Source organism: Mustela lutreola, chromosome 7, assembly GCF_030435805.1.
Source record: "Mustela lutreola isolate mMusLut2 chromosome 7, mMusLut2.pri, whole genome shotgun sequence".
Lineage (NCBI taxonomy): Eukaryota > Metazoa > Chordata > Mammalia > Carnivora > Mustelidae > Mustela > Mustela lutreola.
In genome coordinates, this window is record NC_081296.1 from 151027405 (window position 1) to 151054890 (window position 27486).

Below are 27486 nucleotides of genomic sequence, written 5' to 3' on the forward strand. Positions count from 1 at the left end.
CATTGTGTGTTTCCCCAGAAACCTAGAGAAGGGTATTTGAAAGAAAGATCTCGCTGCGTGTGCTTTATGAGCACTTTACGGTTGCTGTGGAAACCGTCCCTGGAATACCCTTTCCTGGCTGTTCCTGCTCTGTGAGTGGTGTGCATGGTGACCTCAGTGTCCACAGAGTGGGGGACACGGGTGCAGGGAGATGTGTCTGCCTGCTCAAAACTTGGCTTTTTGCGGGATGTTTTTGTTATTTTGGGGGTTGGGGGTTTGGTTTATTTTTTTTTTTTTAAGATTTTATTTATTTGACAGACAGATCAGTAGGCTGAGAGGCAGGCAGAGAGAGAGAAGGAAGCAGGCTCCCCGCTGAGCAGAGAGCCCTATGCGGGACTCGAACCCATGACCTGAGTGAAGGCAGAGGCCTTAACCCACTAAGCCACCCAGGCACCCCTGGTTTGGTTTATTTTTGCTGATTTGCCATGAGACCCTTCAAAGAGCTCAGAAGCCCACTTTACACTGGGGGGAATGGTTGCTCTCAAAGGGAATGACAGTGAGTGAAGGATGTTCCTTGCAGGTGCCCTGACTGCACCGGTGAGTCTGAGTGTGACTCTCCCCAAGAGTAGAATCCGAAATTCTCTCCAGTCAACAGAGAGGACAGATTTTCACAGCTTTGTAAATGAGTCTTTGGTCTACCACTTTGAGAGACCAGAACCTGGGGGGGCAAGGAGGGGGGGGCGGATAATCCCTCGGAGGGAATAGGGATGTGCACCATTGGTGTGATGGCACTGCAGGGGGGAAGCTGGGCTTGATCAGTGTCAAACCAGCATTGTGCTCCTTAGAAATCAGAGCTCCTGCAGGGCATCTGGACCTGGCTTCTCCCCCTGGGGAAGGGCGGTCACAAGGGAAAGAAACCATCAGAGGGACTGGATGGGGAAGTTTGGGCACGGGATGAAGGGGATGGGGGTGGGGCTGAGACTCTGAAGGTGGGAGCCAGCTTGCTAGGATAGCGGAGCGGACGCTGCAGGGAAGCCTCTATGAACTCCCAGTAACAAGAACTCTGCTGGGAGGTGAGCTGCGGGCAGTGGCAGAGGTGCTGAGGTCTGTCCGCTGGTTACTACATTAGGGTCTAGATGGGTCTAGATGGCCGGGAAGGCTGGTGTAGGATGGATTTTAACAGGCCAGAGGACCTCTCAGAATTCACTTCCCTCAGACATCAGAGCCCTGTTTAAACCTGAATTAGGCGGGATGCCTGGGTGGCTCAGTTGGTTAAGCAGCTGCCTTCCACTCAGGTCATGATCCCGGTATCCTGGGATCGAGTCCCACGTCGGGCTTCTTGCTCGGCAGGGAGCCTGCTTCTCCCTCTGCCTCTACCTGCCATTCTGTCTGCCTGTGCTCACTCTCTCTCCCTCTCTCTGACAAATAAATAAAATCTTAAAAAAAAAAAAAAAAAAAAACCTGAATTAGGCAACGTGGCTTACCAGTTGAGGTATATGGCCTTCATCAAGGCTGCCTGGTTTCCAGGCTCTGGGTTCATGACCTGAGGTTGCCTCTTTAAAGTATGGTAGTGATGATCTCTCACTCTGGGTCACTGGCAGAGTCCCCTGGGTGGCAAGTGCAGAGCGGGGTGTCTGGCAGATGCTAGTGACTATGCCGCTCACACAGGTACAGGCCCTTTTTCTTTTTCTTTTTCTTTTTTTTTAAGATTTTTTTTATTTATTTGACAGACAGAGACCACAACTAGGCAGAGAGGCAGGCAGAGAGAGAGTTGGGTTAGGGAGCAGGCTCCTCGCTGAGCAGGGAGACCGATGCGGGGCTCAATCCCAGGACCCTGAGGTCATGACCCGAGCTGAAGGCAGAGGCTTTAACCACCTGAGCCACCTAGGTGACTCAGTGCAGGTCCTTTCAAACAGGAAGTCCAGCTAACCCTGTGCTCTTCCGCCCCACCCAGCATAGCCTGAAGTCCTTGAACACTGGGCTCTCTGCCCTCCCAACTAGGACTTACTAAGAAAAGGGGCACCTGGGTGGCTCAGTGAGTGAAGCATCTGCCTTCAGCTCAGGTCATGATTTCAAGGTCCTGGGATGGGGCTCTTTGCTCAGCGGGGAGTCTGCTTCTGCCTCCGACCCTCCCCTCTGCTGGTGATCTCTCTCTCTCTCTCACTCTCTGTCAAATAAATAAATAATCTTTTAAAAATAATAATAAATAAAAATTTAAAAATAAATACTTACACATATACGTACATACTTTAAAAAGGGGGGGAATTACCCCGATTTCTAAAATGTAGAGTTCTGGTCTCTGAGCCTGATGACAGGACACCAGCCTGTTCCGTTGTGTTCCAGGCTCCAGGTTTTGGCATATGTCCTCGGGTCGGGGAAGAGTGTGAGTCTGGTGGAAGAGCTTGGGCAGAGGAGGCAGATGGTGCCACCCATCCTCGCTCTACCCCACCCCACCCTCCCTTCAGACTGCTGGTCACCTCTCCTCCAACAGGCCTACTGTTGCCTTCACTTTTAAAGATTTATTTTAGAAAGAGAGCAAGAGCGAGGGGAGGGGCCGAGGGAGGGAGGGAGGGAGAATCTCCAGCAGACTCTGCACTGAATTCGAGCATCGGACGCCCAGCCACGACTAAGCTGCCCACATGCCCCTGCCATCACATTAAAATCCCATTGGTTCAGGAGTGCCTGGCCGGCCCAGAGTCCACAGAGCATGTGACTCTTGATCTCAGGCCCATGAGTTTAAGCCCCACGTTGGACGTGCAGCCTGCATTTTAAGAAATAAAGTAAAATCACACCACACCACACCGGCTTTTCCAACCAGCTTGCCCAGGTCTGTCATCCCACTCTGCTGCTTCATGTTGTGCTACGTCAGCAGGGCGGACAAATGCATTTTGTCCCTCCCTGTCCTTGTTAGAAATCAGGCCCCAAGGGGAAGGGTGGTTTGTGTGTGTGTTTTGTGGTGGGTTTTTTTTTTGGGGGGGGGGTTAATTTTTTTTTTTTTATTATTTATTTGACAGAGATTACAAGTAGGCAGAGAAGCAGGCAGAGAGAGAGGAAGGGAAGCAGGCTCCCCGCTGAGCAGAGAGCCCAACGTGGGACTCGATCCCAGGACCCTGAGATCATGACCTGAGCCGAAGGCAGCGGCTTAACCCACTGAGCCACCCAGGCGCCCTGGTTTGTGTGTGTTTCCCCCTAAATCCGGGTACCTAGAATAGTGCCAGGTACTTAATACAAAATAAGTATTCATTTAAAATAATGATGATGGTGTTGATGGAGGAGAAGTAGTAGTAGTAGTAGTAAGTAGTAATAGTTGTAGAATGGGCAAGAAATACCTGGAAAGCACAAGGCAGTTTCAGTGGCTTCAGTCAGAACTCTTACTGAGGTTGCCCCATAGCCCAAGGCCCAAGGATGAGGCAAGCACAGCTGTAGGAACTGGTGTTTCGATTTGTGGCCCGTTGTCCTTGGTCTCCAGCAACTGTCTGAGTTGAGAGAACTTTCTGTTTTATAGTCAAGGCTCAGAGGTGGCTGGGAATGTGCTTTTCTCTTCACCGAGTTGTCCAAATAGCTGATGCCTATATTGTGTCATTCGGTCAAGTCAGGTGGAAGACACACCAGTCCTTGGGTGGGTGCTGTGGGCGTCCAGGATTAGGTCCTGAATCATATGACATTTGCCATCCGATGTGAAACTGGGGGTTTAAGCTCTTGGCTTAGACCCTTAATGCATGTCTCACACCGCAGAGATGCACAGTGTGATGCTTAGGGCATTAAGAGAGCAGCCGTGCGAGGCTTGGCAGCGGAGTGGCAAGCTGGAGGTTGGAGTAGTCTTTGGGGTGTGAACAGTAGCCCTCAGCTCCCAGTGCTTGGTCGCAGGCACCAAGCCGGAGGGGAGACAGGAAGGAGGCGCAGAGCTCAGGTACCTCCTGCCTGAGACAGGGAGCCTGCTCCTTGGGGCGAGACTAGAGCACAGCTTGCTGAGATGACCCAGGTCTCTCCGGGAAGGCTAGGGAGTCTGGGGCTACAGGAGGCCCTTCCACCGCTGTTGGCTTTGGTTGGATTGCTTTGTTGATTTGTCTTGCTGTTTCTGTGGTGGGGCTTGATTCGTTACAAATTCTGAGGTTCTCCTGTCTTTTTCCAGCTCCCCAGATACTCATCGCAGTGGTTTGTGGCCGTGGTGAGATACCTTCTCACCAAGTGGGTTGACAAATAGGTGCCTTCCTGGGGGGCATCAGTGAGAGCAGGGACAGCTGATCATGCCGCAGCCCTTCCCCCAGCTTGTGCCTTCTGCAGCTTCCTGCTCTCTGCCTCCCACCCGCTGAACCCACCTCTCTGTGCTATTTTAAGCCAGAGCTCTAGAACGCATCCCTCGAGCTGGAGGGGAATGTGGAATTGCTCATCGGGAACTTGTCCAGCTTCTGCTGGGCACCTTCAGTGCCAGGGTGTGCACACGCACGTGCACACACCCTGGGCTGGGGGAGGGGGGCTGGTGGAGAGTCCTGTCTGGTCCCGGATGTTCCTGATGCTCAAGCAGCTTCTTGCCCAGCCCTGGTGGCCTCCTACTCCTAGGAGGTTTCACTAGTCAGGGCTCAAATATTTGAAGATAAAAATTGTGTTTCTTCCTGAGTTTTGCTTCCCCAAGTTAAACTGCCCCAGTTCCTTTCAGGTGTTTCAGGACAAAATGTGAAGATTTTTCATGGTAGTTTGTTCACAGGTTGGTTCAACATGCATTTTTGGAGGGTCAGAGTGAGACAGCTACTCTGGAGGGCCCCATGCTGAACTCTGGGGATCCTAAAAGAACTATGGTAAAACCTAAGTCTGCTAATAGCTCGCTCTCACCGGGAGAGGCGCACAGAGTCTGGAAATGTGGTATGGTCAGTGCTACACGAAGGGGAGGGGGTGGAGGTTCCAGGGGCAGCCTGAAGCACCCCCTGGTCTGCTCATGGAAAGGGAAGCTGTGAGTGTGCAAAGGCAGCCATGGAAGGCTCATCCTACTTCAGACTCAGCATGCGTGTAGGGGCCGTGCCATGGCCAGTGCCCCGCTGAACAGGCTCTGTCTTGTCACCATCCCAGTAAAGTATGTCAGACAATGCACCTCTGTTCTCTTAAGAGGACTTTGGTCCAGTACTTTCTCAGGAAGTGACATGGCAGGATTGGGGTAGAGTTCTGTCGCCAGACAAAAATAGACCCTGCTACACTAGGAAGCCAGGTCCCAGGGTCCAAAGTGGAAGCATCCTGGCCAGTGTGGAGCACCAGCATGCCAGCTCCTTCCGGAGTGAGGTCTGCACTGACTTGCCTCTCCCTCACTCTCTAAAGGGAGCTGCCAGCAGGCGTGGGTAGGTGTGAATACATTCTCAAATCAGACGTGTTTTGCATGGAAATAAGCTGGGAAATAGGAGCATATGTAGTCCTGTTCATGAATATGGCACCCAAAATCCTTTGGTAGACGGTGCCCCTGAGGGCCATTTCCTGTTGTGGCACCGGGAGCTGCTCTGTGTACCCTGGGGCACTGATCAAGCTGGTCCCTCCTCTGCTCCTGTCCTCCTGGCCAGCTTCTGCTCGCTCTGCAGCACCCAGCTCATTCGTCACCTGCTGCCTCCGATCTCTGCGGTTCCCATCCTCTCAGCCCCAGAGCCCTGGGTCACTGGGTCTTCTCCCCACCTTCTCTGAACTCTGGAGAATCCTGTTGGGCTTGTCTTGCGGCCCATCAAACAGCGGCCCAGCCTGTATGTAGCGGGCAGGGTTCTGCTACCCAGAAAGGTGCCGCCATGTGTCTTTTGTCCCCACATCACTAAAGATGCAGGGCACATTTTGTTGGGCTGCATTTCCTGGAATCGTGTCAGTAATAAGTTAGACCAAAACACTGGAGCTGGGCCAAGTCCTGTTCTCCTGTGTTCTTCGGGCGAGGAGAACGGAGAAGATGGAAAGCGCTTTGGCCCTCCTTTCTGGTCTCCGGGAAGAATGAGGAGGACGAGGCAGGACCTCTGGCCTCCCTGTACCCAGAGCATTTCCTCGCTAAGGTAAGCATGTTGCTCTGATTTTTGCTGCAGCAGCACGGATGGATCCTGTCAAGCACAGAGTCCGCAGTTTCGAGTGTGGTTAAATACGGGCCACCGTCATTATTTCTTCTCGAAAGGGTAATGCGTTTGAAGTGCTTCAGAATGTGTTGGGCAGTTGGTGGGTCAAAAGTATTGACAAAACTAGACTTTTCACTTTAGTGAAAACTTAATGGACATTGTCTTTTGTTGCTAAGTCGTGTGTTTCTGGAGTAACCCCAGGGGATGTGTTAACACAGGCCACCTTTCCCAGTAATGGAAGCAGCCCGCTTGGGGTGGGGCAGGATGGACGGAGGAAGACCCGAAGCCTGACCCCACAGTCCGGGTTCTAGAGAAAAGTCACAGCGAAGCAGGATATCACAGGAGAGTGACTAAAGGATAAAGCCCAAGGACAATGACATGTGTGGACTGAGGTCCTTCCCAAAAGGAGGGCTAGGGCAGGCAGGGAGAGTTTCCCGGGAATTTGGGCATAGGTGGGCCTCCGGTAGGGTGGACCAGATGTGGAAAGCAGGAAACCGGCATGCAGGAGGGAGCTCAAGGTCAGACCAAAAGCAGCGAATGAAAGCAGGCCTAGAGGTGTTGGTGGCTCTGCTGTGTGTCTCCTCTCGCATGTTGCCGTGCCGAGTGCACACTGGCTTTGGGAAGGGGAGGGGTAACCCAGGCTGTGTTTCTGGAGCTACTGGTTTGAGTTCCAACCAAAGTCTTGGACAGATTCACCTTGAAGTCCTGCCAGACCAGCAAGCCTTGCAGTTGGGTCCATGAACGGCAGGGCAGCACCCCAGTCCCCATCGCCCCAGCAGGAGCGGGGCTGGCCGTGGCACGTGTGCATGCCAGGTGCGTGCACTGCACATGTGCAGGTGTTCGTTTGCTGGCCCTAGCTGGCCCTTGCCTCACAGCCCAAGATGGCTGCTGGAGCGTTTGTATCCCCATGGTTACAGCTGCCTCAGGGGCGTCTCTGAAATGTGCTCCTCGAGCAGTGCAGCTGCATGCTGGGCTCAGAGCCGGGGTTTTGCTCTGAAAGGAGAAGGGGAGAATGGCTACTAAGAGACCGATTTTGCGTGAATGGGAGGAGCCAGGAGTACTTGAAGCAATTCTGGGTCTTAAAGTTAAATATTTAAGTTGAGCCTTAAGTTTTGACAAGCCCCCAACTCTGAGAAGGGTGTGAAAGTCCTATTTCCAAAACCAAAAACATCATCTTTGGTTCTTTGAAAGACTTCACTGAAGCAGAATGAGTTCTACAAAGACAGGTCTGGGGAGAAAGGGGGAAGGAGTGTATGCACCGCGCATGGGTCCCTGCAGACAGTCTGGGACCAGACTGGGGAACCAAGGGCAGTGTCCTCCAGTTCACAGGTGAAACTCCTAGTTCTCCAAGCTGACATGCTGCTCCCTCATCCATGGAAACCTCGTGGCCACAAAGATGAGTCTTGCCACAAACTGCTTCCCTTTGTTACCTGTGGAGGAAGAAAGTGGCTCAGAATCCGCTCAAGTGCAGGGTGCAGACTCCAGGCTGCTTTAGGACGGTTCCCTGTGGGCACCCGGCAGCTGCTGCCTGTGCGGTCGATGCTCAGAGTGGCAGGAGCTGCACACTGAGGGTCTAGAATGTTCTGAAAAGTCAAGGAGCAGCACAAAGAGCGCAGGACTTGGAACGTGTGGTCTCAGACCGGTGACCGTGGAGCCATTCCTCCCTCGCCTCGAGTCTGTTTCCACCCCAGGGGCGGTGATCAGTTTGTGCCGAGCAACGGACGGGCGGTGGCAGTGACGTCCTGCCTTAGTGGTCTCCCACGAACTGTGACACATGAGAGCATCTTTTTAAACACCACTTAAAAAAGAATTTATTTCAACTTATATAAGTAATACATGTTCACTGTAGAAAATCTGGAAAACAGTATAAAGAAGGAAATCACCTGTTACCCCACCACCCACAGTTAACTACTGTTCGGGGTTTTTTCCATACATGCTCTGGGATCCAGAGTACAAGCTGTTTTATAACCTGCTTTTACACTTCCAACTTTTTTAAGCATGCCTCCGTCTCGCGGATTTCTTCACACGATTGGGATGCTTGCATGGCGCCCCTCAGAGGGAGGTGGCCTGGATTTGTAACCAGCAGTCCTGACCCGTTCTTCCCCATTCTGAGTCACTGTACCTCTTAACTACTTCTGTAGGGCAGTGGTTCTCCCAGAGGCAGTTGGAGCGTGGGGCACGTGGCAGGCTCAGTCAGTAGAGCGTGTGGCTCTTGGTCTTGCGGTTGTGAGTTCAAGCCTCATGTTGGATGCAGAGCTTACTTAAGAAAAAAATTAATTCCCATTCAAAGAGGCAAGTGGAGATTTTGGCCCTCAGGTTACGTTTGGCCATGTCTGCATGGCCTTCTCACCGGGTGGGGGTGGGTAACAGTGCCCAGGGAAGCCCCCGCCCTCCCAAGAGTCACCTGCCTGGTGTGAGTGGGTACAGTTGAGAAGCCCTGCCTGGGGGGCGTGTCCTGGCGGGGCCCCGGCCTGGCGTGGGGGGGGGCGGGGGACAGGGATAGATGCTCTTAGTGCTGCTGACTGGTGGGTGTCCATCCGAGACCGGAAGCAAATAAAAGAATGTTTTCTCCATGTTGTGGTGTGATAGGGTGTTCTTAGACTTCCCATGTTTGACTGTGATTTCATAAGGAAAATTAAATTCACCCTGTTTAAAGGGGGGGGTTGTAGGGACTCTGGTCAGAGGGTCCAGGGACAGGCAAGCAGAGGTACCCCCAGTGAGGGGAGAGCACCGTAAGCCCCACTTTGTCCCAGAAAGAACTGACCAGCTGGAAAAGTGCATTCAGCAGCACCAAATAAAATGAGAATAAAAGTGAGCAAAGAGAAAATTACAGGGGAAATAAAACAAGTGGCCCATAAAAGTAGGTGTAGTTCTGGGCCCGTGGCAAGCACGCCAGTTTGCCCAGCTTCCTGAGAGCACCCAGGCGCTGGAGGCGGCAGCACAGGTGAGGAGCGTGGGGCCGGGCCTGCCCGGCTCTGGGGGAGGTCAGGCTTCCCTGCCTGCGAGAAGTCCTGAGCCAGGCCTGCCACCCGGGCCTTCCCGGGTGTCCTGTTGCGAGGCCTGCACAGGTGTGGAGGTTCCAGCCCATTATTTTACATAACCACTGGTAGTGAAGGAAGGGGGCCCCATTCTAATGGTCCAGACAGCATAGAAACCTCTCAGGAGGTGAAGTGCCTGCCTGACGCCTGTCCACACCTCAGGGCAGAGCAGAACAATCGCTCATCCCTGAGCCTGTGCAAGCAGGACGGCCTTGGCCTAGAAGGAGCGTGGGCACGGGCCCCCCGGGGGGGCGGCCAGCAGAAGGCGCTTCCAGCGGGACGTACTTCCTGTGCTCCTCAGGGCCCTTTCTCCTAAATTACCGGACTCTGCAGTCTGCAGTGTACACTCCGTCTGGCCCAGTCCCCACGGACTGAAGCTAAAAAAAGAGGAGCCGTACTGATGGGCACCCAGGCCGGTCAGCGAAGGTGGGGACCAAGTGCCAGCCCCAAACCCAAAGAATGGGTTCAGAGTCCCTATCCTTGTCAACCATGTGCACCAGGGGCCCTGCCCCCTCCGGTCCCCATCCCACCCAGGGGTTCACTCCCCCAGCCTCTGTGCCTGTGCCCCTTCCCCTGGCAAAGGCAGATGACAAGACACACCTCCTGGAGCTTCTGCACTGCGGGCCCTGGGCCCCAGGGTGGTGGACACGAAAGCCCAAGCTTCAGTGAGCCAGACTGTCCCGGCCCAGGATGCAGAGGGCACAGAGGCCAGGCCTGGCTTCTTTGCCCAATTGCAGGGTAACCTTAGGGGTGGTTAGTCAAGTCGGGTGGGGGACCAAGTCCGAGGTGGCCCTGGCCAGCAGGTGGCAGCACAGGCTGCCCCCAGAACTGTGGAGCTGGAGGACGGGCCCTGCCCCTGGCTGGCTCACCAGGTCGGCTCCTACTCCCCACTCGCCCTGGCCCAGCCCCCCACAGCGAAAGAGCAGCTGAGGACAGTGGCAGCTGTGAACTGGCTGCGAAACGGAGACCAAGGAGCCCCTACCCCAAACAGGCCCGACCGCCACACTGCTGCCCAGGGCCCATATGGTGGGGATCCCATGAGGCCCTAGAAAGGAGGCGGCAGGGAAGAGGGAGCTCCAAAGGGGCCCCCAGGGCTTTCTGAGAGGAACTGAACGGCTAGGCCCGTTCAGCCTACGGAAGCTCAGAGGAAGGGCAGCTGAGGGGAGAGACTGGAGAGAAACTGGGGTGGGGGGGGGGGCACGTTCTTCTGGGCTCCTGCCCACCCCCGGCCGGCATCCACACCTCCCCCTAGCGCAGGATGGGGCTGGGCTAAGTACTAGGCTCCACCCCCCAGGCCCGAAAGACCCTAGACGCTGGGGGTGGGGCTCTGCCACCTAGGAGCTCCTCCCTCTCCCTGTCGCCTCCCCACGGGCCCATCCCAGGCCTGCGAGGAAGCCAAGTAGACAGGGCGGCAAGGGAGTTGTTCTGGGAACAGGACGGGATGGGCACAGCAGGGCGACTGCCTCCCGACTGCAGTCCCTTCTTAGAGAAAGCGAAGCAGAAAGGACGGAGGCCCCCACAGCCTGGCTTCTGGGCACCACATCTGCCCGGAAGGGGACACACTACTCCAAGACTCACGGCAGGCCGAAACCCTAGTTTTATTTCAGCATCAGCAACGTCTTAGCCATCACAAAAATAAACTCTACCAAGGGCGACAGAAGTCTCTACAGCGAGGCTAAGGGCTCAGCCGCCAAGTGGCGAACATCAGGGGTGCATGGCGGGCACTGCCCGGGCAATAAGTTAGGAAGCGGCAGGGCTGGTGGTGGTGGCGGTGGGGGCCGGGGCCTCACTTCTGGGCCGGCACGAGGTCGTCGATGGCCTGGCCTTGCTCCAGCCGCTGCTCCATCTCGATGAGCAGCTTCACGCCGTCCACCACCATCTGCACCAGCTCCACCTCCGAGAAGCCCAGGCGGTCCGCGTTGGAGACGTCGAAGACGCCCCCCACAGCAGCTGTGTCCACACCACCTGGGGAGATGACCAGGTCAGCAGGAGTCGGGTGGGGGGCTGCCCCAGAGGGAGGACTGCCGGCAGCCGCTGCCCCACTCACCGGTGCCTCGTTTCTGAAGCCGCAGCCGCTTGAGCACCTCCGGGAACTTCTCATGCTTGCCCAGGTGGGGCAGCTTGATGTGCACACCTGCCCGCAGGCCTGTGCCCAGGTTGGATGGGCAGGTGAGGATGTACCCCAGGTGAGGGTTCCACATGAATTCGTAATTCTTCGACTTGAAGAGTGTTTCAATCTGGAGTTTGAGAAGTGGGAGAGGTGAGCCCTAGCTGAGAGCCCCCCACCAAGGGATTAGCTGGGACCTGAGGGCCCAGGGGGACCCAGGGGGAACACCCACTCCCTGCCTGAGCTCTGGAGTTTGGCCCTGGCCCCTCCCTGGCCCCAAACCCCACTTGTGCCCACCCAGCTTGGGGTGGTCAGGCCTGACCTGGGTGAGGCCATTGCAGAAGCGAGTGAACACCTCCTTCATGTTGCCCCCTTTCTGCATGGAGATGACGCGCAGGTGGTCTTCCTCGTTGATCCACACCAGGAAGGTCTTATTGTCATTGTGCCTGGGGGAGGGGCCCAGTCAGGCCTCCTCCTTGGACTATGGTCTTAGGACACATCCAGAATAAAGCTCTAGGGGGACCCCAGGCCCCAGGAACTCTCCAAGTCCCCGAGGTGCTCAATCCAGCTGTCCCCAGAAGCCTGAGCTGCGCCCCGCCCTGCCAGTCCCGTGCCCCGCGTCTGAGGGGTGGGGGAGGGCGGAGGGCCCCACCTAGGCGGTCAGGGGCGGAGGGAAGTGGCGTATCTGGACGTTGAAACCGCCCTTCGCAGGCAGCGCAGGCCCGAGGCTGTAACCTTCCCCCAGCCCCCGCTGGGACGCGTCTGCGTCACCCGGCACCTGGCAAAGTCCCGGTGGAGAAGGAGAGGAGAAAGGAGACAGAAAACACGAAGCTCCAGCTCCCAAGAGGAGGGTGCAGGAGAGAAGCCAGCGCCACCCGTCGGCCCCTTCTAAGCTCCCCCGAGGCCTGAGCCGCCTCCAGCTGGAGTCCCTCTCACGTACCTGCGCGGTCAAGGTCACCTGCGAGGCGGCCCGGAGGAACCAAACCTGTCCCAGGAGTGCGGCCCCTCCCTCTTCCTCCTCGGCGGCGGCGGCGTGGGGGGAGGGCCAAAGGGAGGGGAAAGGGGGACCCGCGGGAGGGGAAGGGGGGCACGCACCAAATACCGCGGGCGTCTGGCCAGTCACGGGCCATGCCCGAGGCCAGCAGCAGGGGCGACACGGGCTTATCGAAGAGGAAGTGGTCGTCGATGAGCTGCTGCTGCTCCGCCTCGGTCATGCTCTTGAGAGCGTAGTAGCGGCCGGCCAGGTCCCCGTCCAGGCTCGACAGAGCTGCAGAGGCGCACGCTCAGGAGGACACACACGGGCCCCGGCCCCCACGCCCGCCCGGCTTTGTGTGAGCCCGGTCCAGGCGTTGGTCCGAGACCGCGACCTCGCTGGGCCTTGGGCCTCCGTCCCCCCGGGAAACCGGACACGGCGCGCAGATAAGAGCGTGGCAGCGGCGGCTCGGGTGACTGGGGTGACTGATACCCCGGACCGGGGGGGGGGGGGGGGGAGGGGGCAGCCGGCCGGCCCGACCCCTACCTTCCACCGCGAGCTTCTCGATGGCGCGGCGCTCCCCGCGGCTGCAGTGCGGGGGAAGGCAGAAGCCGCGGATGCTGCGACCCGTGCGCACCCGCGAGCTCAGCACGTAATTGGGGTCCAGGTCGTCGCCGCCCTGGGGGCGGAGCCGGGGTGAGCGCCGGGAGACCCCTCCCCAAGCCCGCCCCGCCACCTGGGGCCGCCCCGCACCTGCAGGTTGTCGGGGTTGAGGTCGGTCTTGTGCTCGTCGCTGGGCTTGTAGCCGCCGTGCCGGTCCTCAATGATGGGGTCGAAGAGCTCCTTGAACACGTCATAGGACTCCTCGTCGCCTGCCACGCAGCCCACGGTCATGATGTAGGGGTGGCCTGGGGGGACGCGAGATGGGGCAGTGACGTCACTGCCAGGCCTAGGTGAGCGCGTCAGGACCCTGCAGCTGCGCCCGGGAAGGGGGACGGCGGAACCCCGGCCCGAGCGGGGTTCTGGGGGAGGCGCTGGACCCTAGCCCCACGGAGATTTCTTGCGGATCAGAACCCGCACCCTGACCCCGGGACCAAGGTGCACGTACCCGGGTTGTCCACGCCGGTCTGGATGACGTCGTCCAGCGTGAAGCCGCTTGGCGTGCTCTTGGCGCGCAGGTCCGCGTACAGCTCGGGGGTCAGCACCTTGGCCATGTGGTTGTTGTGGCCGCTGAGGTCGGGGAACTCGTCCTCGGCCGGGAAGCGCAGCTTCAACGTGTTGTGGCTGTTGGAGAAGGGCATGGCGGCGGCGGCGGCGGCTGCGAGCTGCGGGGAGATTCGGGGGTCAGGGAGGACCCGGCGCACCGTGCCCCTCGGGGACGCGCAGGCCGCGCGGGGCCTCGCTGCCCGGGCTCCTGGTCACCCTGGGACGCGGCCAAGGTCAGCGGGGTCCGCAGCTCGCGCAGGGCGTTCCCGCACCGCCCGGGACCCCAGGCCCCGCCGGCGCGCGCTCCAGGCGGCGGACCCCGGTGTGCGGGACTCTGCGGCCCACAAGCCCCTTCGTGCGCAGCAGCGCCCCCGCCCCAGCGCCCCGGCGGCCTCCGCCCGTCCTCCGGCCCACTCACCGGGTGGCCGGGCGGGGCAGGGGCTCTCCGTCCGTGGGCAGCTCCGGGCGCGGCGCAGGCGAACAGCCGCGGCTCCGCGCTCCCGCGGCTCTTAAGGGGCGCGACGCGGGCCGCCCATTGGCCGCTATTTATAGCCCATTCATTCCATTGGCCCGCGCTGCGGGGTGGTGCCGCCGCTTTGTCCGCCGCCCGCAGCCCCCGACAACCCCCCCAGGCCGCCCACCCCTGCTGTCTCCTCGCCGGGACCCCGCGCAGCCCGCCCACCCCGCCCGGCGTCCGCCCAGGACCCCGCGGCCGAAACCTCAAGCCTTTGGACGTGCTGGAAGTTCCCTCCCACGCTGCCTCCGGGCGGGAAACTGAGGCAGGGAGCCGCGGGGCACTTGAAGGCGCTCGGGCTCCTCTGCAGCCGGGCTCTGACCTTCCCCGGTCCCGCCGGGGCCCGCGGCCGTCACGACGAGGGGCCAGGCGTGAACGTTCCGCGCTCCCGCAGCAGGTACTCACCCTCCCCCACCCCACCCCCGCCCCGTCCGAGCCGGCCAGGAGCCGCCGACCTTCCTCAAGGTGTCCGGAGGCATCTCCCGGGCAATGTTGGTGCAGAGCGAGGGCGCGCCGGGAGGCGCAGTCTGGCTGCGGTCCAGCGGGGCGGCTCCCGCGGTACCTTGACCTTGGGCAAGTGCCCCGACTCCGGGGGACCCGAGCCAGAGACCCCCGGCCCAGCCCTTCCTGGGAGATGAGAGAACAACATGGCTCTGGAGGCCACCGGGGTTGCACAGCCTCAGAGCCTCCAGACCCCAGCCTTGGCCCCTTTCCACCGGGGACAGGGTCATCTCACCACCCCACCCCCAAAGGCAGGCCCCAGAGACTCTCGGCAAAGATGGGAGGAAACACGAACAAACAATAAGCATGTGTGACATTTAAAAACAAACAAAACCCAAAACCGCCCCTCACTAAAAATCAGAATCATCCAAATTAAAACTAGGACTATACCTTCCTTCCACTGCCCCAAATACACCCAGATGGCAAAAATGTGAAAGACTGACACCAGCCAGGGCTGGCTACGGGCTGGAATGTGGATAGACAGGCCTTCACACACTGCTCAACTGTGAACGGCTACATCCTTTTTGGAAGGTAATTTGGCAGTATATTAAAATTAAAATTGCTTGTACTTCATGACCCAGCAATCCCCCTTCTAGGAATCCAGCCTGTAGAAAGGACAGTCTCATTTCTCTTTGCGGATAGAGATGTGCAGTGGGAGAAACATACAAATGAGCTTGGATAGAACTCGATGCCCATCACTTGGGGACTGGCCAGGGGTAGGAAGGCGCGTCCCCAGCATGGAGTATTACACAGTTATTTTAAAAAATGAGTTAGACCCCTAGTCATTGAGCCACCAGCAAGGACTCAGCAGCCTCCCCCTCAAACCCCTCACCTCTTGAAGATCCACCTGCCTTCTCCCAGGAGGCCTTCTGTCGGCCATTTCCACCGAGGAAAAGGAATCCTGTCCTATGTCTGCCCTCCAGAACCTCCACTCTTCTGAACCCTTTGCTAATGCACATAAGAGTAATGATCTGATTCCTGCTGGCACTGCGGGTCACATCCATAAGAGCATTCAACAGAGAAAGGGCAGGAAGACCCTTCCTACTTCCAAGTCACCAATGATTACAAGAGAAAGAACTTAATGAAGGTGTTTAAGAGGAAGCCTGCCTACAACGGTGATGCAACGAGCACCCGGAATACGGAGAAGTGATTCCGCTGCAGGCTGACCGTGCGAAAGCATGCACCAGTTCCTCACAGAGACCGGGCTGACTAAGGATGGCCAGCGGAAGTTGCGAGGCTGGGCTGTTGTTGTTGTTCATCTTTTTTTAAGTAATCTCAGCCCACAACGTGAGGCTCCAACTCACAACCCCGAGATCAAGGGTCGCGTGCTCCATCGACCGAGCCAGCCGGGCGCCCCAGTTTCATGGGTTTTAAGTGCTTTTGATTCACTGAAGCTTACATGAGGATTTCCTTGCAATGAGTAGAATTTCCCTTCTGTCCCTTATCGCAAGTTCAGAAACCTCGTGGCTTACATAATGTAACCATTGGGGTCTGCTTTTAGCTTGGAGTAATGCAATTCCTGCCTGCGGTCAAATGAAGAGAAAGGGGCGTCTGGGTGGTTCAGTCGGTTAAACCTCTGACTCTTGATTTCAGCTCAGGTCATGACCTCGAGGTGGTGAGATCAGGCTCCAAAGCAAGACAGGCTCTTTGCCCGCAGTGTGGGGGGCTCTAGAGTCTCTCTCCCTTGCCCTCTGCCCTCCCCCCACTCACGTGGCCTCTTTAAATAAATAAATTACATCTTTTTTTTTTTTAAAGGTATTTATTTGTTTGTTTACCTGAGAGAGAGAGCACAAGTGGTGCGGAAGGGGGGGGCAAGCAGGCTCCCCGCTGAGCAGAGATCGGAATGTGGGGCTGGATCCCGGGACCCCGAGATTGTGACCTGAGCCAAAGGCAGAGGCCTAACCCACTGAGCCACCCAGGCGTCCCAGTAAATAAAATCTTTTTTATTTTTTAATGAAAAAAAGGGGAAAAAAGTGAATTGGAGCTTGTGTGTCCATGTCCACCATACACTGTCCTGTGAATAAAGCAGGAAAGGAGACGAAGCCTGTAGCACTGTGTGTGTCGCACAGCATCCCTGCAGGCTGCGAGGTGAACGTGGCGCCGCTGCCGGAAGGCTGGCCCCAAGCAAGCGGCCACCCGAACCAGAAGGAAACCAGAAGGAAATACTGGCGGATCGGGGAGGAGATGGGTGCTGCTGGGCAGGGGCGGGGCACAGGCAGCGCGAGCAATCCCAGTGTCTCTGGTGCCTCTGGGGAATGGGCACTGGAGCAAAAACCCAGAGGAGGAGCGAGTCCCTTCACCTCTGCCTACGTGCGCCGCCGCGGGGCCAGTGCCGGCAGGCAGTCCCTGCGCTCAGCCCCTTCCCTCGTGCGCCTTAGCATGCTTTGACCTGTTCCGTGTCGGCATTCTCTCAGGTACGTAAAACAAAGCAACGCGAAGTGGCAAATGGCCCCGGGCTGCCCAGATAGCAGGTGTCCCTTAAGACTGAAATTTCTGCGCACTGTGCTCGGGCAGCCCCTCCTCCAGTTTTAGAAATCATCTGCAGTTGCTCTCTTTACCTCCCCACCCCCAGCCACAGCCTGATGGGCTCAAGTTTCTGTTTCTGGAAGTCTGGAGGCTGACTTGGCTTTCAGACATGGGGGTGGGGATGTGGAACTCTGGGCTTCTCAGAAGAACCCCCTCTCCACCCTCAGGCCACTATGGGCCTGGCCTACTGGGTGGAAGGCCGGAAAGTCTTGCTCCCTCTCCTCCCTAGAGCTCGGCCCACACTGGCGAGGGGCAGTCCAGAGGTTTGGGGCTGCCCTGCTCAAGGTCAGGCCCCTGTGACCCTCCTGCCGGAGGCTCGAGCAGTCCTCGGCATTCGGACATGGGTGTTGTACCATGCTGCAGAGAAGTGAAGGGAGACCAGAGGTGGGAGACGGGAGAGACAGGTCAGAGGTCCAGCAAACCCTCAATGGTCCGGGAGTGCCCAGCCCTGGGCTAACTTAACCTGGAGCCCATCCTGGGGACCCCTGGGGCAGGCCAAGCCTCGGCTGGACTAGACTCACAGCATGCGTGATCGACAGCTGTGCTGGGGGAAGGGGAGGAGAGATTCAAGGCCCTTAGACCTAAAGGTCATGGCGGCCCCTACCAGGCAGAGGCTGCTTGGGAGCCTGGGTGGTCCCAGAGCAGAGGAGCAAGGGGTGGGGAGGCCTGGATGGTGCCAGCCTCCACCGCAGCTAGAATAACATTGCCCCAGTGGCCTAACCCTTACCTGCGGACCCTCCATTTTCCCCAGGGCCCAAGGAGCTGGTTTGGCAGTGTCTGGGCAAGAAGCTGGGTGACATCACCCAACCAGTTTATGGTCCAGGTTCCTCAGAAATCACAGCTGGTTGCACATTAACCAGCTGGCCCTGGAGGGGGAGGGAAGCTTCAATGGAATCCTCAGCTTTGCACCTGTGGGACTTAGCCTGCCTAATGGTGCTGCAGCTGTAGGCATGCAGAGGCAGGCCAGATGGGAGAGCCAAGCAGGGGGCCAGAGGTCATTCTCAGAGTCTGTCCTCAGAGGGCAGTCAGGGTATGGGCTGCCCCGTTGGCTCAGTGGGGAGAGCACGCAACCCTTGATATTGGGGTTGTGAGTTTGAGCCACATGCTGTGTGTAGAGATTATTTAAAAATAAAATCTTTTGGGGGCGCCTGGGTGGTTCAGTGGGTTAAAGCTTCTGCCTTCGGCTCGGGTCATGATCTCAGGGTCCTGGGATCGAGCCCCACATCGGACTCTCTGCTCAGCGGGGAGCCAGGTTCCTCCTCTCTCTCTGCCTGCCTCTCGGCCTACTTGTGATCTCTGTCAAGTGAATAAATAAAATCTTTAAAAAATAATAATAAATAAAATAAAATAAAATCTTTTTTTTAAAAAGGAGGCAGTCAGGCTGAGCATTTCTTCCTCTTTTGCTCTGTCCCTAGTTCTGAAGAACCAAAGGGGAAGCTGCTTGGGGTCAGGAGAGGAGTGGGAGCTGCTTTGGGGTCAAGCACTCTGAGGCAGGAGGCTAGGCTAGTCAGAGAGGGGAGGAGCTTGGTCCCTGCCAGGTGCAGCCTCCCCCAGTGCGAATCTTCAGCTTCTCCCTTTCCCCCAGAGTGACTCTAACCCTTTTCTCCAAGGTCTTTTTCCTGCCTGCTCTCACCTTTATTCAGACCTACCATTGGTTCTCTGAAGTCAAGATTTACTGGCTTTACATTCCAGTCCAACTGTGGACCCATTGCCTATGTGACCTGAGGCAACTACCTAACCTCTCTTGAGTCTGCATTGTCCCATCTGTAAACTGATCCACACCCCTGCGCAGTCCCCTGCTCCATAGGATTGTGGAGAGAGTTTAATATGATGAGACTTAGCTGGGCTTATACAGAATCAGTTCTTGTTAGTGAAGCCTCAATATGTAAACTCTGCCCAAAGCAAGGTGCCCACCTGACCTGGGTCATCAGCTGGAGCTTGGGAGAAGCTGGTGCTTTGAGGACACAGACTGAGGGCTGGGGCAGGTGTGGATGGGGCAGACGGACAACTCTGGGTAGGCTGCCTGGAGGAAGGAGCTGGGCCAGCCAGTTACGGACAGAGGCAAGTGGGAAGTTGGGACCACAGGAAACCACGGCGGAGTCACCAAGTTCTAATTTAGACTCTTAGTAGGCGCCCAGCCCCAGCTCCGTACTGCAGCTGAGAGGTTGAGGAAGAGGAACCCCCAGAAGTGGAACGCTGACATCTCCCAGGGGAGCGATTAGGTGGTGACTCAGGCAGGTGCATCACGAAAGGAGCGAAGATCACCTGGAACAGAGGCAGCCGCAAATGGGGCGGCTGGTCTCAGTGCTGGGAGCAAGAGGCAGAGAGGCAGGGAGGCCGTGATGAGACACACAGGCACCTGATCCCAGAGGAACATGAACCACGGGGAATGGGAGGCCGCCTAAGTCCCCTTAACTTTTTACCACCCCCCAAGGAAGGTTCCCAGACCGAGGTCCAGCCAGGGCAGGGGCATGGTGGGGGCAGGGTGGGGGCGGTGGACCTGAGGCTAGGCAGGGGTTTCCACCACGGATTTTGTGGGATCCATGGCAAGGGCCACAGACCCTCTGGCAGGCCTGGCCACTCCCATTTTGCCAGGCAGGAGCTATGTGGGCCTGGGGTGTGGCCCGGGGGTCATTGCTAGCTGGCCCTGGTTCAAGCCCTGACTCAGCCTCTGGGTAGCAGGGGTCGGCGGGAGAGTCTCTATCCCTTTCAGGCCAACAGGCCAAGGCCTGGCTGCTGGAAGCTGGGAGATGCAGAAAGGCGTCCCACGGCCCCGTCGTGCTCCCTCCCCCACTGTCCACCGAGGAGCTGGCTCTGAGTCAGCGGGGCTGAGACAGAACAGAGCTGCGCTTCCCTTTTCTGGCCCTCGCCTTCCCGCTGCCCAGCCCCCAGCCCCCGCTCAGGCCGCTCGCCTGGGCCTCCGGGACCCCAGCGCGAACCCAGCTCCTGCGTCTCGGCACCACCGACCTGCCCCTCCCCTGCCCCTGCCCCTGCCCCACGGCTTCCCTGCAGTGGAGGACGTGCCCGCGGGGGAGCCCGGGCCCGGCCTAAGGCCGTCTGGACACCTTCCCGGACAACCCACCGGTCTGCAACGTCACTTTCCGGAGTCCACCCCGGGGCCCGGTCCGAGGGGCTCCCAGGGCGGTCCCGCGGGCACCACGGCCGAGGCAAAGCGCCTCGACGCGCCTGGGCAGCTAGCGAGGGCCGGCCTTGCCGGGAAGCCCAGCCCCGGTGCCCGCCCACGGCAGCCCGGCCGCGGGGACGCTGCAGCCCCCCGAGGGTCCCCGCACGAGCTTCTGTAAACAGGGAAGCCGCCGCGGACGGAAAGGCGCCCAGGAGGCGCGCTCGGCGGCCGGGCGGGGCTGCCCGCGGGTCCCGGCGTCCCGCGCGGGGGGCGGGGGCGGGGCGGGGCGCCGTGACGTCATCGGCGGGCGCCGGGCCGGAGCCGGAAGCGTGGAGCCGCCAGCGTGGAGCCGCCGTCGCGGCGGCACGTGCGGAGCGTCCGGGAGCGGCCCCCGCCGCGCGAGGCGGGTGAGACTGTGCTCCGGCCGCCCCCGCCGGGTGCCGACCCGGCCTGACGCACCCCGACCCCTCCCGGGGCGCCCTGACGGCTCCTGCATCCCCCTGAGAGCCCGCTTGGGGGGAGACAGGGAGGGGGGCTTCGCGGAATGGAGCCCGGCCTGGAGGTGATCGCGCAGACCAGCGGCCGCTGCCCCGCGGCGGCCGGGCCCTCATCTCGCCCCCGGAGCATGGCAGCCAGTCGGCTGGGCTCCGGCCCTTGCTTGGTGGGAAACCTTGGGCCCGTCCTCCGCCGTGGCCCCGCTTCCGTTTCTCCCTCTGTGATTAGGGCCGGTGACTTGGGCCTCGTGACCCAGACCGAGGAGGGTTTAACCTGTCCGGCCAGGGTGCAGCCAGGGACCGAGGCAGCCGCCCCACTCGCACCGCGGGGCTCTGGGCCTCACAGCCCTCGCCCAGATTCCAGGTGCACCCTCCCGGCACCTTTGCGCACTCACGTCGACCCACTTCCTCCCAGGTCCCAGCCACCTGCCCGGTCGCAACACCATGAGCTTCGTGGCCTATGAGGAGCTGATCAAAGAGGGTGACACGGCCATCCTGTCGCTGGGCCATGGTGCAATGGTAGCAGTGCGCGTGCAGCGTGGGGCACAGACCCAGACCCGGCATGGTGTCCTGCGGCACTCCGTAGACCTCATCGGCCGCCCCTTCGGCTCCAAGGTGACCTGTGGCCGCGGTGGCTGGGTGTATGTGCTGCACCCCACGCCTGAGCTCTGGACCCTGAACCTGCCGCACCGCACGCAGATCCTCTACTCCACCGACATTGCTCTGCTCACCATGATGCTGGAGCTCCGGCCTGGCTCTGTGGTCTGTGAATCCGGTGAGTTCTGTGGGCTACCTCAGTTCTGTTTCTAGAAAAGTGACGTGAACATGGAGATCCGACCCAGCATCGAGACAGCCTCCAGCCTGCCCTTCCTGAGGACGGTTGTGGGTGCTCAGCCTGTCTCTTGCAGGAAGTCTCTGGGGGGCTAACTGCAGGGAGTGAGACGCGGTGGAACTGGTTAGGAGGCTGACGCTGTGACCTGAATGAGAGTTGATGGGGCAGGACCAGCGCTTTCTCCGCCAGGAGCTGGTGTTCGGTGAGGGTCCTGCCTGCCTTGGTGGGGCAGGGCCAGAGTGCCTCTCGGCTCTGGCCTGGCTGCCGACTGCCGTTGCCTACCTCTTTGCTGACAGAAGAGTAGGGAGCGCCTGGCCTAGCAGTCCCTGACCACCCCTTCCCGGAGGGAGGCCAGAGCTGCTCTGAGGTGCTCATTGTAGGTAGGGAGACTGCCTCAAGCTCATCCTCGGCCGGCAGCACTGTACCGAGTCCAGGGCCCAAGGTCCGTCTTGGCCCTTACACACACATACATACACATGGGCATGGGGCCAGCTAGGACGGAGATTGAAGCATACACCGCAGCCAGGAACAGCCCAGGCATGCGTGCACCTAGATTTCCAGCACGTTCGACATGGGCTGCGCAGCTGGGCTCCAAGGTCACGAAGTTTCCACCAACTTTCCAACTTTCTGAGGACTCGAGGCCATCTCGCCCTTCTGCATGTGGACAATTGGATGGTTCCTGTTGCCCAGCCGAACACTCTGAAATGGGAAGGGTCAGAGGGTGAGCAGGGGCTGGGCAGTGGCCATCTGCTCATCCGCAGGGGACCTGGGGTGATGGTGGCGGCAGGACAGTAGGACTGCAAGACGGTGCCACCCCCTGCTACTGTGTGTGTGCGGTGGGCATGCTTCTGGGCTCTGCTGTGCCGGCCCCTGGTCTAGGAACTGTGGGTCCGGCCCTGAGTAGCACAGGTCGGGTTTCTGCTTCCCCGAGCAGGGAGTCAGCCCAGTGTCACCATTTCAGTGCTGAGTTGATTGTCGTAAGGCTGCACGTTTGAGGGCGACTCCCAGGGGTCCCTCCAGCTGGTTTGGTCGGGGAAAACTTCTGACAAGATGTTCAGCTGGGAATGATGAGAAGGAGGCACTGCCAAGAGCCGAGGGAGAACGTCTCCCTAAGGGCGAGCCATGCAAAGTGCGGGCCCAGCAAGGAGGCCCGAGTGGCCAGAGCAGGTAGTGAGGTCAGGAGGAAACAGGCTCAGACGGCCATTAGGGTTCGGACCCTGCATGGTGTGGGGTGGGGAAGGCAGGTGTGACTGAGGTGAAGAGACCCTGTGCTGTGTTTGAGGCGGGATAGAGGGCGGCCGGGCCAGCTGGTGGTGGTCACCCCAGGCAGCGGGGTGGCAGGGTGGGAGTGAGGGGAGACATGAGTTACTAGTGGGTTGAATGCTGGGTGGAGAGGGGCACCGAGCGCGCTTCGGGGTGTCTGGCTGAGCTCTGGGCGACTTTGACTGGGCTGGGAAGGCTTGACAGGGAGGGGTTTGGGATTGGAGCGGGCCCAGGTTTGCTCTTGCTCCTGCTGAGTGCCGGTCAGCTGTTTGGGGCAGGGGTGGGGGAGGCGTGTGCACTGGACACTGGGTAGGAGTCTGGAGGGCAGGGACATGGCCTTGCAGCGTGTTCATCAAGGCTGGCATCTGAAACCACCGGGGGGGGGGGGTCATTGTGGGGGCGGGGCCGTAGCCCCGCTGGGGGCTGCCAGGTAGGAAGTCCAAGCTGAGGGGTGGCTGAAGGCAGCTAAGGAGTGGCCAGAACAGGTGGAAGAGAACCAGGGGACGATGACGGGGAAGACTGGCGCCGTGTCGCCAGGTGGTTACCGTGTCCCAGCTCATCGCCGTGAGGCCGCGGGGAGGACGACAGCGCTGCCCCTGTGTGGTGGACGTGGGTGAGGGGCAGAGGGATGGGCAGCCTGAGCGGGCCAGGAGCTGGGGGAAGGGGCTGGGGACCAGCCACCGGGTGGAGGGTACGGGACAGGCCCGCGCTGCCCTGTCCACTCTGTCCAGACCCTGCCTCTGGCGTGGGATTGGGTAGGGCTGCCACTCCCCACCCCCCAGGCCCAGGGCAGACTCAAGAAATAAACCCCAGCTCCTGTCCCCACCCAGCCCTGGTGCAGCCCCAGCTAACCAGACTCTAGGCGGCCGGGACCTGACGGGCCGCTCTGGGAGCAATGCCCCCAAGTAACTGGGATCGTCTGTCCCCGCGGGGCCTGTGTGGGTCTTTCAGGGTGAGGGTGGAGTTCTTTCGAGTGTCCCCAGCAGGCCCGCCTGACATGCGTGCCGTCCCGTCAGGCACTGGCAGCGGCTCCGTGTCCCACGCCATCATCCGCACCATCGCGCCCACGGGCCACCTGCACACGGTGGAGTTTCACCAGCAGCGTGCAGAGAAGGCCCGGGAGGAGTTCCAGGAGCATCGGGTGGGCCGCTGGGTGACGGTGCGCAACCACGACGTGTGCCGCAGCGGCTTTGGTGTGACCCAGGTGGCAGATGCGGTTTTCCTGGACATCCCATCTCCTTGGGAGGCCGTGGGCCATGCCTGGGACGCCCTCAAGGTGGAAGGTACAGTGCGGGCTCCGGTGCGGCCCGGGGGCTAAGCTCCTGGGCTGGGCCTTGGGCCACCTGAAGTCCAGAGGGGTCAGAAACCACCAGGCCACGCAGCCTGGCCAGGCCAGGGCCCCTTTTGGCCCAAAATAGGGGTGGGTCAGGCTGGCTGAGGACTCAACATTGAGGTCAGCCCATGAGAGGGGAGGTTGGAAGGAGTAGGGTCCGGGGAGAAGGCAGCCCCGGCTGCCCCTGCCCTTGGCCTTGTCCCACTCTCGCACGGACGTGAGGTCTGAGTCCGCCGGGGAATGTGGCAGCTCCACCTCGGTGAGATGTGGGGCCCATGCCAGGGAACATCTCAGGGGTTGGAGGTCAGCCCCTGACCCCAGCCCTTGCCAGCAGTCTCCCTTCCCCCCAGCCACAAGCCGGCTGACGGCCCCTTTTAGGGAAGATGCTGGATGTGGAGGCGGGAAGGTTGGCTCTTTGCCAGGGAGGAGCTGGTGAGGCCCTGGGTTTTTCCCTTTTCTGGAGAAGGAGCCGGCCCAGGCAGGGCCCCTTCCCTCCTCCCTGCTGAGTAGTGCAGCCAGGAGAGCAGGGGGGGAGCCCAGGGGGCCCCCCGGGAAGGGCCGCCCCTCCGAAAGAGGTGCCAAGGCGCGGCTTCACGAGTGAGGGGCTCCAGGCAACGGTTCCCAGGGGGTCCCCTGTTGTGACCGTGACCCTGGGTTTTGCCAAGGTGGGCCTCGCTTCCCCACACCTGCACGCCTTCCAGCTTTGCCCCCAGGCACCATAGTCCCGGGTCCCAGTCCCATGGAGGCTGGAGCCAGCTGCCCAGCCTGGGCCAAGCCCAGGGGGTCACACTCTTGGGCCTTCTTCCTGTCACGAAGCTTCCTTCCTGGTGGCTGGCCCTGGGTGCCATCTATCGTCCCCATCCCCCAAGCTCCTCTAAGCTCCCTCCTTTGGGCTCTTGCTGTGTCTGATCTTGTTGGTCCCAGAGGCTCCCAACTTACTTGTGGGCCTTGCATTTTCCAGTGGCTCCCCTGCCTGCTCTGTGCAGACCCCCACGAAGGGCCGTCCCCAGGCTCTGTGGAACTTGGGCTGGCCCGCAAGCTTGGGCCCTCGCCTGGTGGGGCCTGTTTTCCTGGTGGTACGCATTGGGTCGGGTTCCTTCTTGGGGATGACCCTGCGCCCTCCCTGGGTTGGCTTCAGACTGCTCGTGCCTCCTCCAGGCCCACACCTTCTTGAAGACCTGTCGGGGGCGGGGGGTGTCTCTGTCCCCAGGTGTGGCTGACCAGGCCTCAGGGCCATTTGAGGACTCACCCGGCCACGTCCCTGTCCCCGCCGCAGCTTCCCCACACCCTCCCTGCTAGGACAGGGATGTGGGCTGGCCCCGGGCCAGGCTGAGGGACACCGCGGGTGGGCCGTGGTGGGAGGAGGCAGGAAGGGCTGTCAGCTCCGCCTGCACCCTGTCATCCTCGGCCGTCGGGCTCCGCTCGGAGTAGGCGCCTCCTGTTCCCGCGAGCAGGTGACAGCCTCTAATTTCCCGTGACAGCAGCAGCTCCCACTGCCTGTGAACCCCTTCCCCCGCTGCTGCCGCACTGCATGGCTGGATCTGTTCTGGGAGGGTGATCTGGCGGCTGCCAGGCAGAGGTTCCGCCCTGACCCCTGATGGGTGGTTCGTTCCGGCCCCAGGCCTTGGCTTCCTTGTGGAAGTGGAGGGTAGCGGTGCCCAAGTCCAGACGGAATCAGGGTCGTGGGCTCGGTCTAAGCGGTCCCTTCTATGCAGCTCCAGGGGAGCTGTGGCCCCACCGTGGTCTGGGCCCACGCCTGTCCCCCTCACCCCCGCTGCCCCGGGGACAGTGGGGGGCCCGGCCTCCCCCCTGCCACCCCCAGCCCTCCAACCCCAAGCCTGGCTCCCCACAGGTGGGCGCTTCTGCTCCTTCTCGCCGTGCATCGAGCAAGTGCAGCGGACCTGCCAGGCGCTGGCCGCCCGCGGCTTCTCGGAGCTCAGCACGCTGGAGGTCCTGCCGCAGGTGTTCAACGTGCGCACGGTCAGCCTGCCCGCGCCCGACCTGGGGGCCCACCCGCACCCCGACGTGCACCCCTTCCGCAGTGGGACGCCCATGAAGGAGGCTGTGGGCCACACGGGCTACCTGACCTTTGCTACCAAGACCCCGGGCTAGTGGGCCTTCCGCCAGGAGCTGCGGGGAGCGGGGAGCTGGCCACAGGCCGCCTTATATGGTCGGTGAGCCTGCTGGGCCTGCCTTTAGACGGACCTTGGGGCCTGCAGCGGGCGGGGCAGGGCCTCCCACAGCCTGGTTCCCTCCCTGCAGCCTCTCTGGAGAGGAAAGCCTCCGGCCCATCAGCCTGCTGGACGCCCCCACCCCCCGCTGCTGCTCTCTTGCTACAGAGTCTCCTGCTCTTCTGGTTGTTGAGACCAAGGGCTATAGGTGGTGGGGCCCGGGTCTGACCACTTCCCAGGTAGCCCCAAACTGGCAGGGAGCAGGGCTGGAGCCAGGAGGAGGAGAACCACCGGGACTGGGGGCCCCCAGAGCTGATTGTGCCCGGCTGGGGGCGGGAGAGGTAGGCTTTCTAGGTGGCCTCAGGCCTGAGCACACCCCCATCCCTGTCCCCGTGAGGTGCCCTGCAGGCCAAGTGGGGGTGCCCTGTACCCCCTCCCATGGAAGGGAGGGGGCCCTGGGCAGCCCTGCTCCTCTGCCGCGCTTCTCTCGCAGCTGGAAGTGCCTTCCGTGGCCCCAGTCCAGCCAGAGCCCTGGCGTGTTGGTGAGAACAGCGCCCACGCGGCCAGGACCCTGAGGGGGATGGTGAAGTGCCTCAGGTAACCCGCCCAGCCCTCTCAGAGCTGTTGGAACCCCGGCTGGCCAGCCCCGGGGCTGCTTGGGTGCCTCTGCCCCTCACAGGAGTGCCAGGGGCACGGGGGGCGCATCCGGGACAGAGGGCAGCAGCCCTGGCCGCCAGCTCTGGGCCGAGCGGCCGGCATCCCCGCCTGCCTCGGTTGCATGAAGGGCCTGAGCGTCTGCCCTTGGCCTCCCCCATCCTCCAGAGCTTCCGTTTCCCCCATTAGGACAAGAGCCCCAGGGAAGGTGCTGGCAGGGGGGCTGGAAATAAACACTGTTGTCTCGGCCATGCTCACTGGTCTCTTCGGTGACCCTCACACCAGACCCTTGTTCCCCAGTGCCAGTGTCCAGGCTGGACCTCCCCACACACAGCCCCTGCCCCGCTGCTTCCTCTCCCTGTCAGACAGCAGCCTGGGATATGATGGACAAAGGGGCAAGTGTGTGGCCACCCCCACTCAGCTGCAGAAAGGGCCACTTGTCCTAGTGAGGGGGAGGGGGGGTCTGCCTGTGTGTGTGTGTGCGCGTGCGTGCTTGTCCTTCTGTGTGTCCCAGAGCACTGGACCCTGCCTTCACGGCCCGGCCTGGCATGGCATTTACAGCATGGACCGCCTCTTGTGCTTCTGGAAGGGCCTAGAACTCAAGAAGAACCCCCCCCACCCCCTCCAAAAACAGGCCTGCCCTTCCAGCCCCAGGCCTGTGAGTCCTTGCAAAAGAGCCAGGTGGGGTGGGCCTGCTGGAGGA

The 27486-nt window shown here is 60.3% G+C and overlaps 2 protein-coding genes and 1 pseudogene across 3 annotated transcripts; 2 read left to right on the top strand and 1 right to left on the bottom strand.

Annotated features, from left to right (window-relative positions):
- Window positions 1–10664: 10664 nt before the first annotated feature.
- Window positions 10665–13896, bottom strand: CKB (creatine kinase B). The gene is made up of 8 exons (XM_059183233.1): window positions 13786–13896; window positions 13274–13483; window positions 12919–13073; window positions 12712–12844; window positions 12288–12459; window positions 11515–11638; window positions 11133–11322; window positions 10665–11050 (listed from the first exon to the last, which is right to left on the bottom strand). Exons 2-8 carry the CDS (start codon window positions 13464–13466, stop codon window positions 10872–10874), a joined length of 1146 nt encoding a protein of 381 aa, XP_059039216.1. The 5' UTR covers window positions 13467–13483; window positions 13786–13896; the 3' UTR covers window positions 10665–10871.
- Window positions 13897–14305: 409 nt separating this feature from the next.
- LOC131837028 (eukaryotic translation initiation factor 1-like) lies at window positions 14306–18189 on the top strand (annotated as a pseudogene).
- Window positions 18190–20373: 2184 nt separating this feature from the next.
- TRMT61A (tRNA methyltransferase 61A) lies at window positions 20374–27032 on the top strand. 2 transcript variants are annotated; one of them, XM_059183235.1, is made up of 4 exons: window positions 20374–20443; window positions 20946–21305; window positions 23642–23908; window positions 25811–27032. In XM_059183235.1, exons 2-4 carry the CDS (start codon window positions 20975–20977, stop codon window positions 26068–26070), a joined length of 858 nt encoding a protein of 285 aa, XP_059039218.1. In that variant the 5' UTR covers window positions 20374–20443; window positions 20946–20974; the 3' UTR covers window positions 26071–27032. The 2 variants fall into 2 exon arrangements, with proteins under 2 accessions (XP_059039218.1, XP_059039217.1); XM_059183234.1 differs by lacking the exon at window positions 20374–20443 and adding an exon at window positions 20450–20598.
- Window positions 27033–27486: the final 454 nt, after the last annotated feature.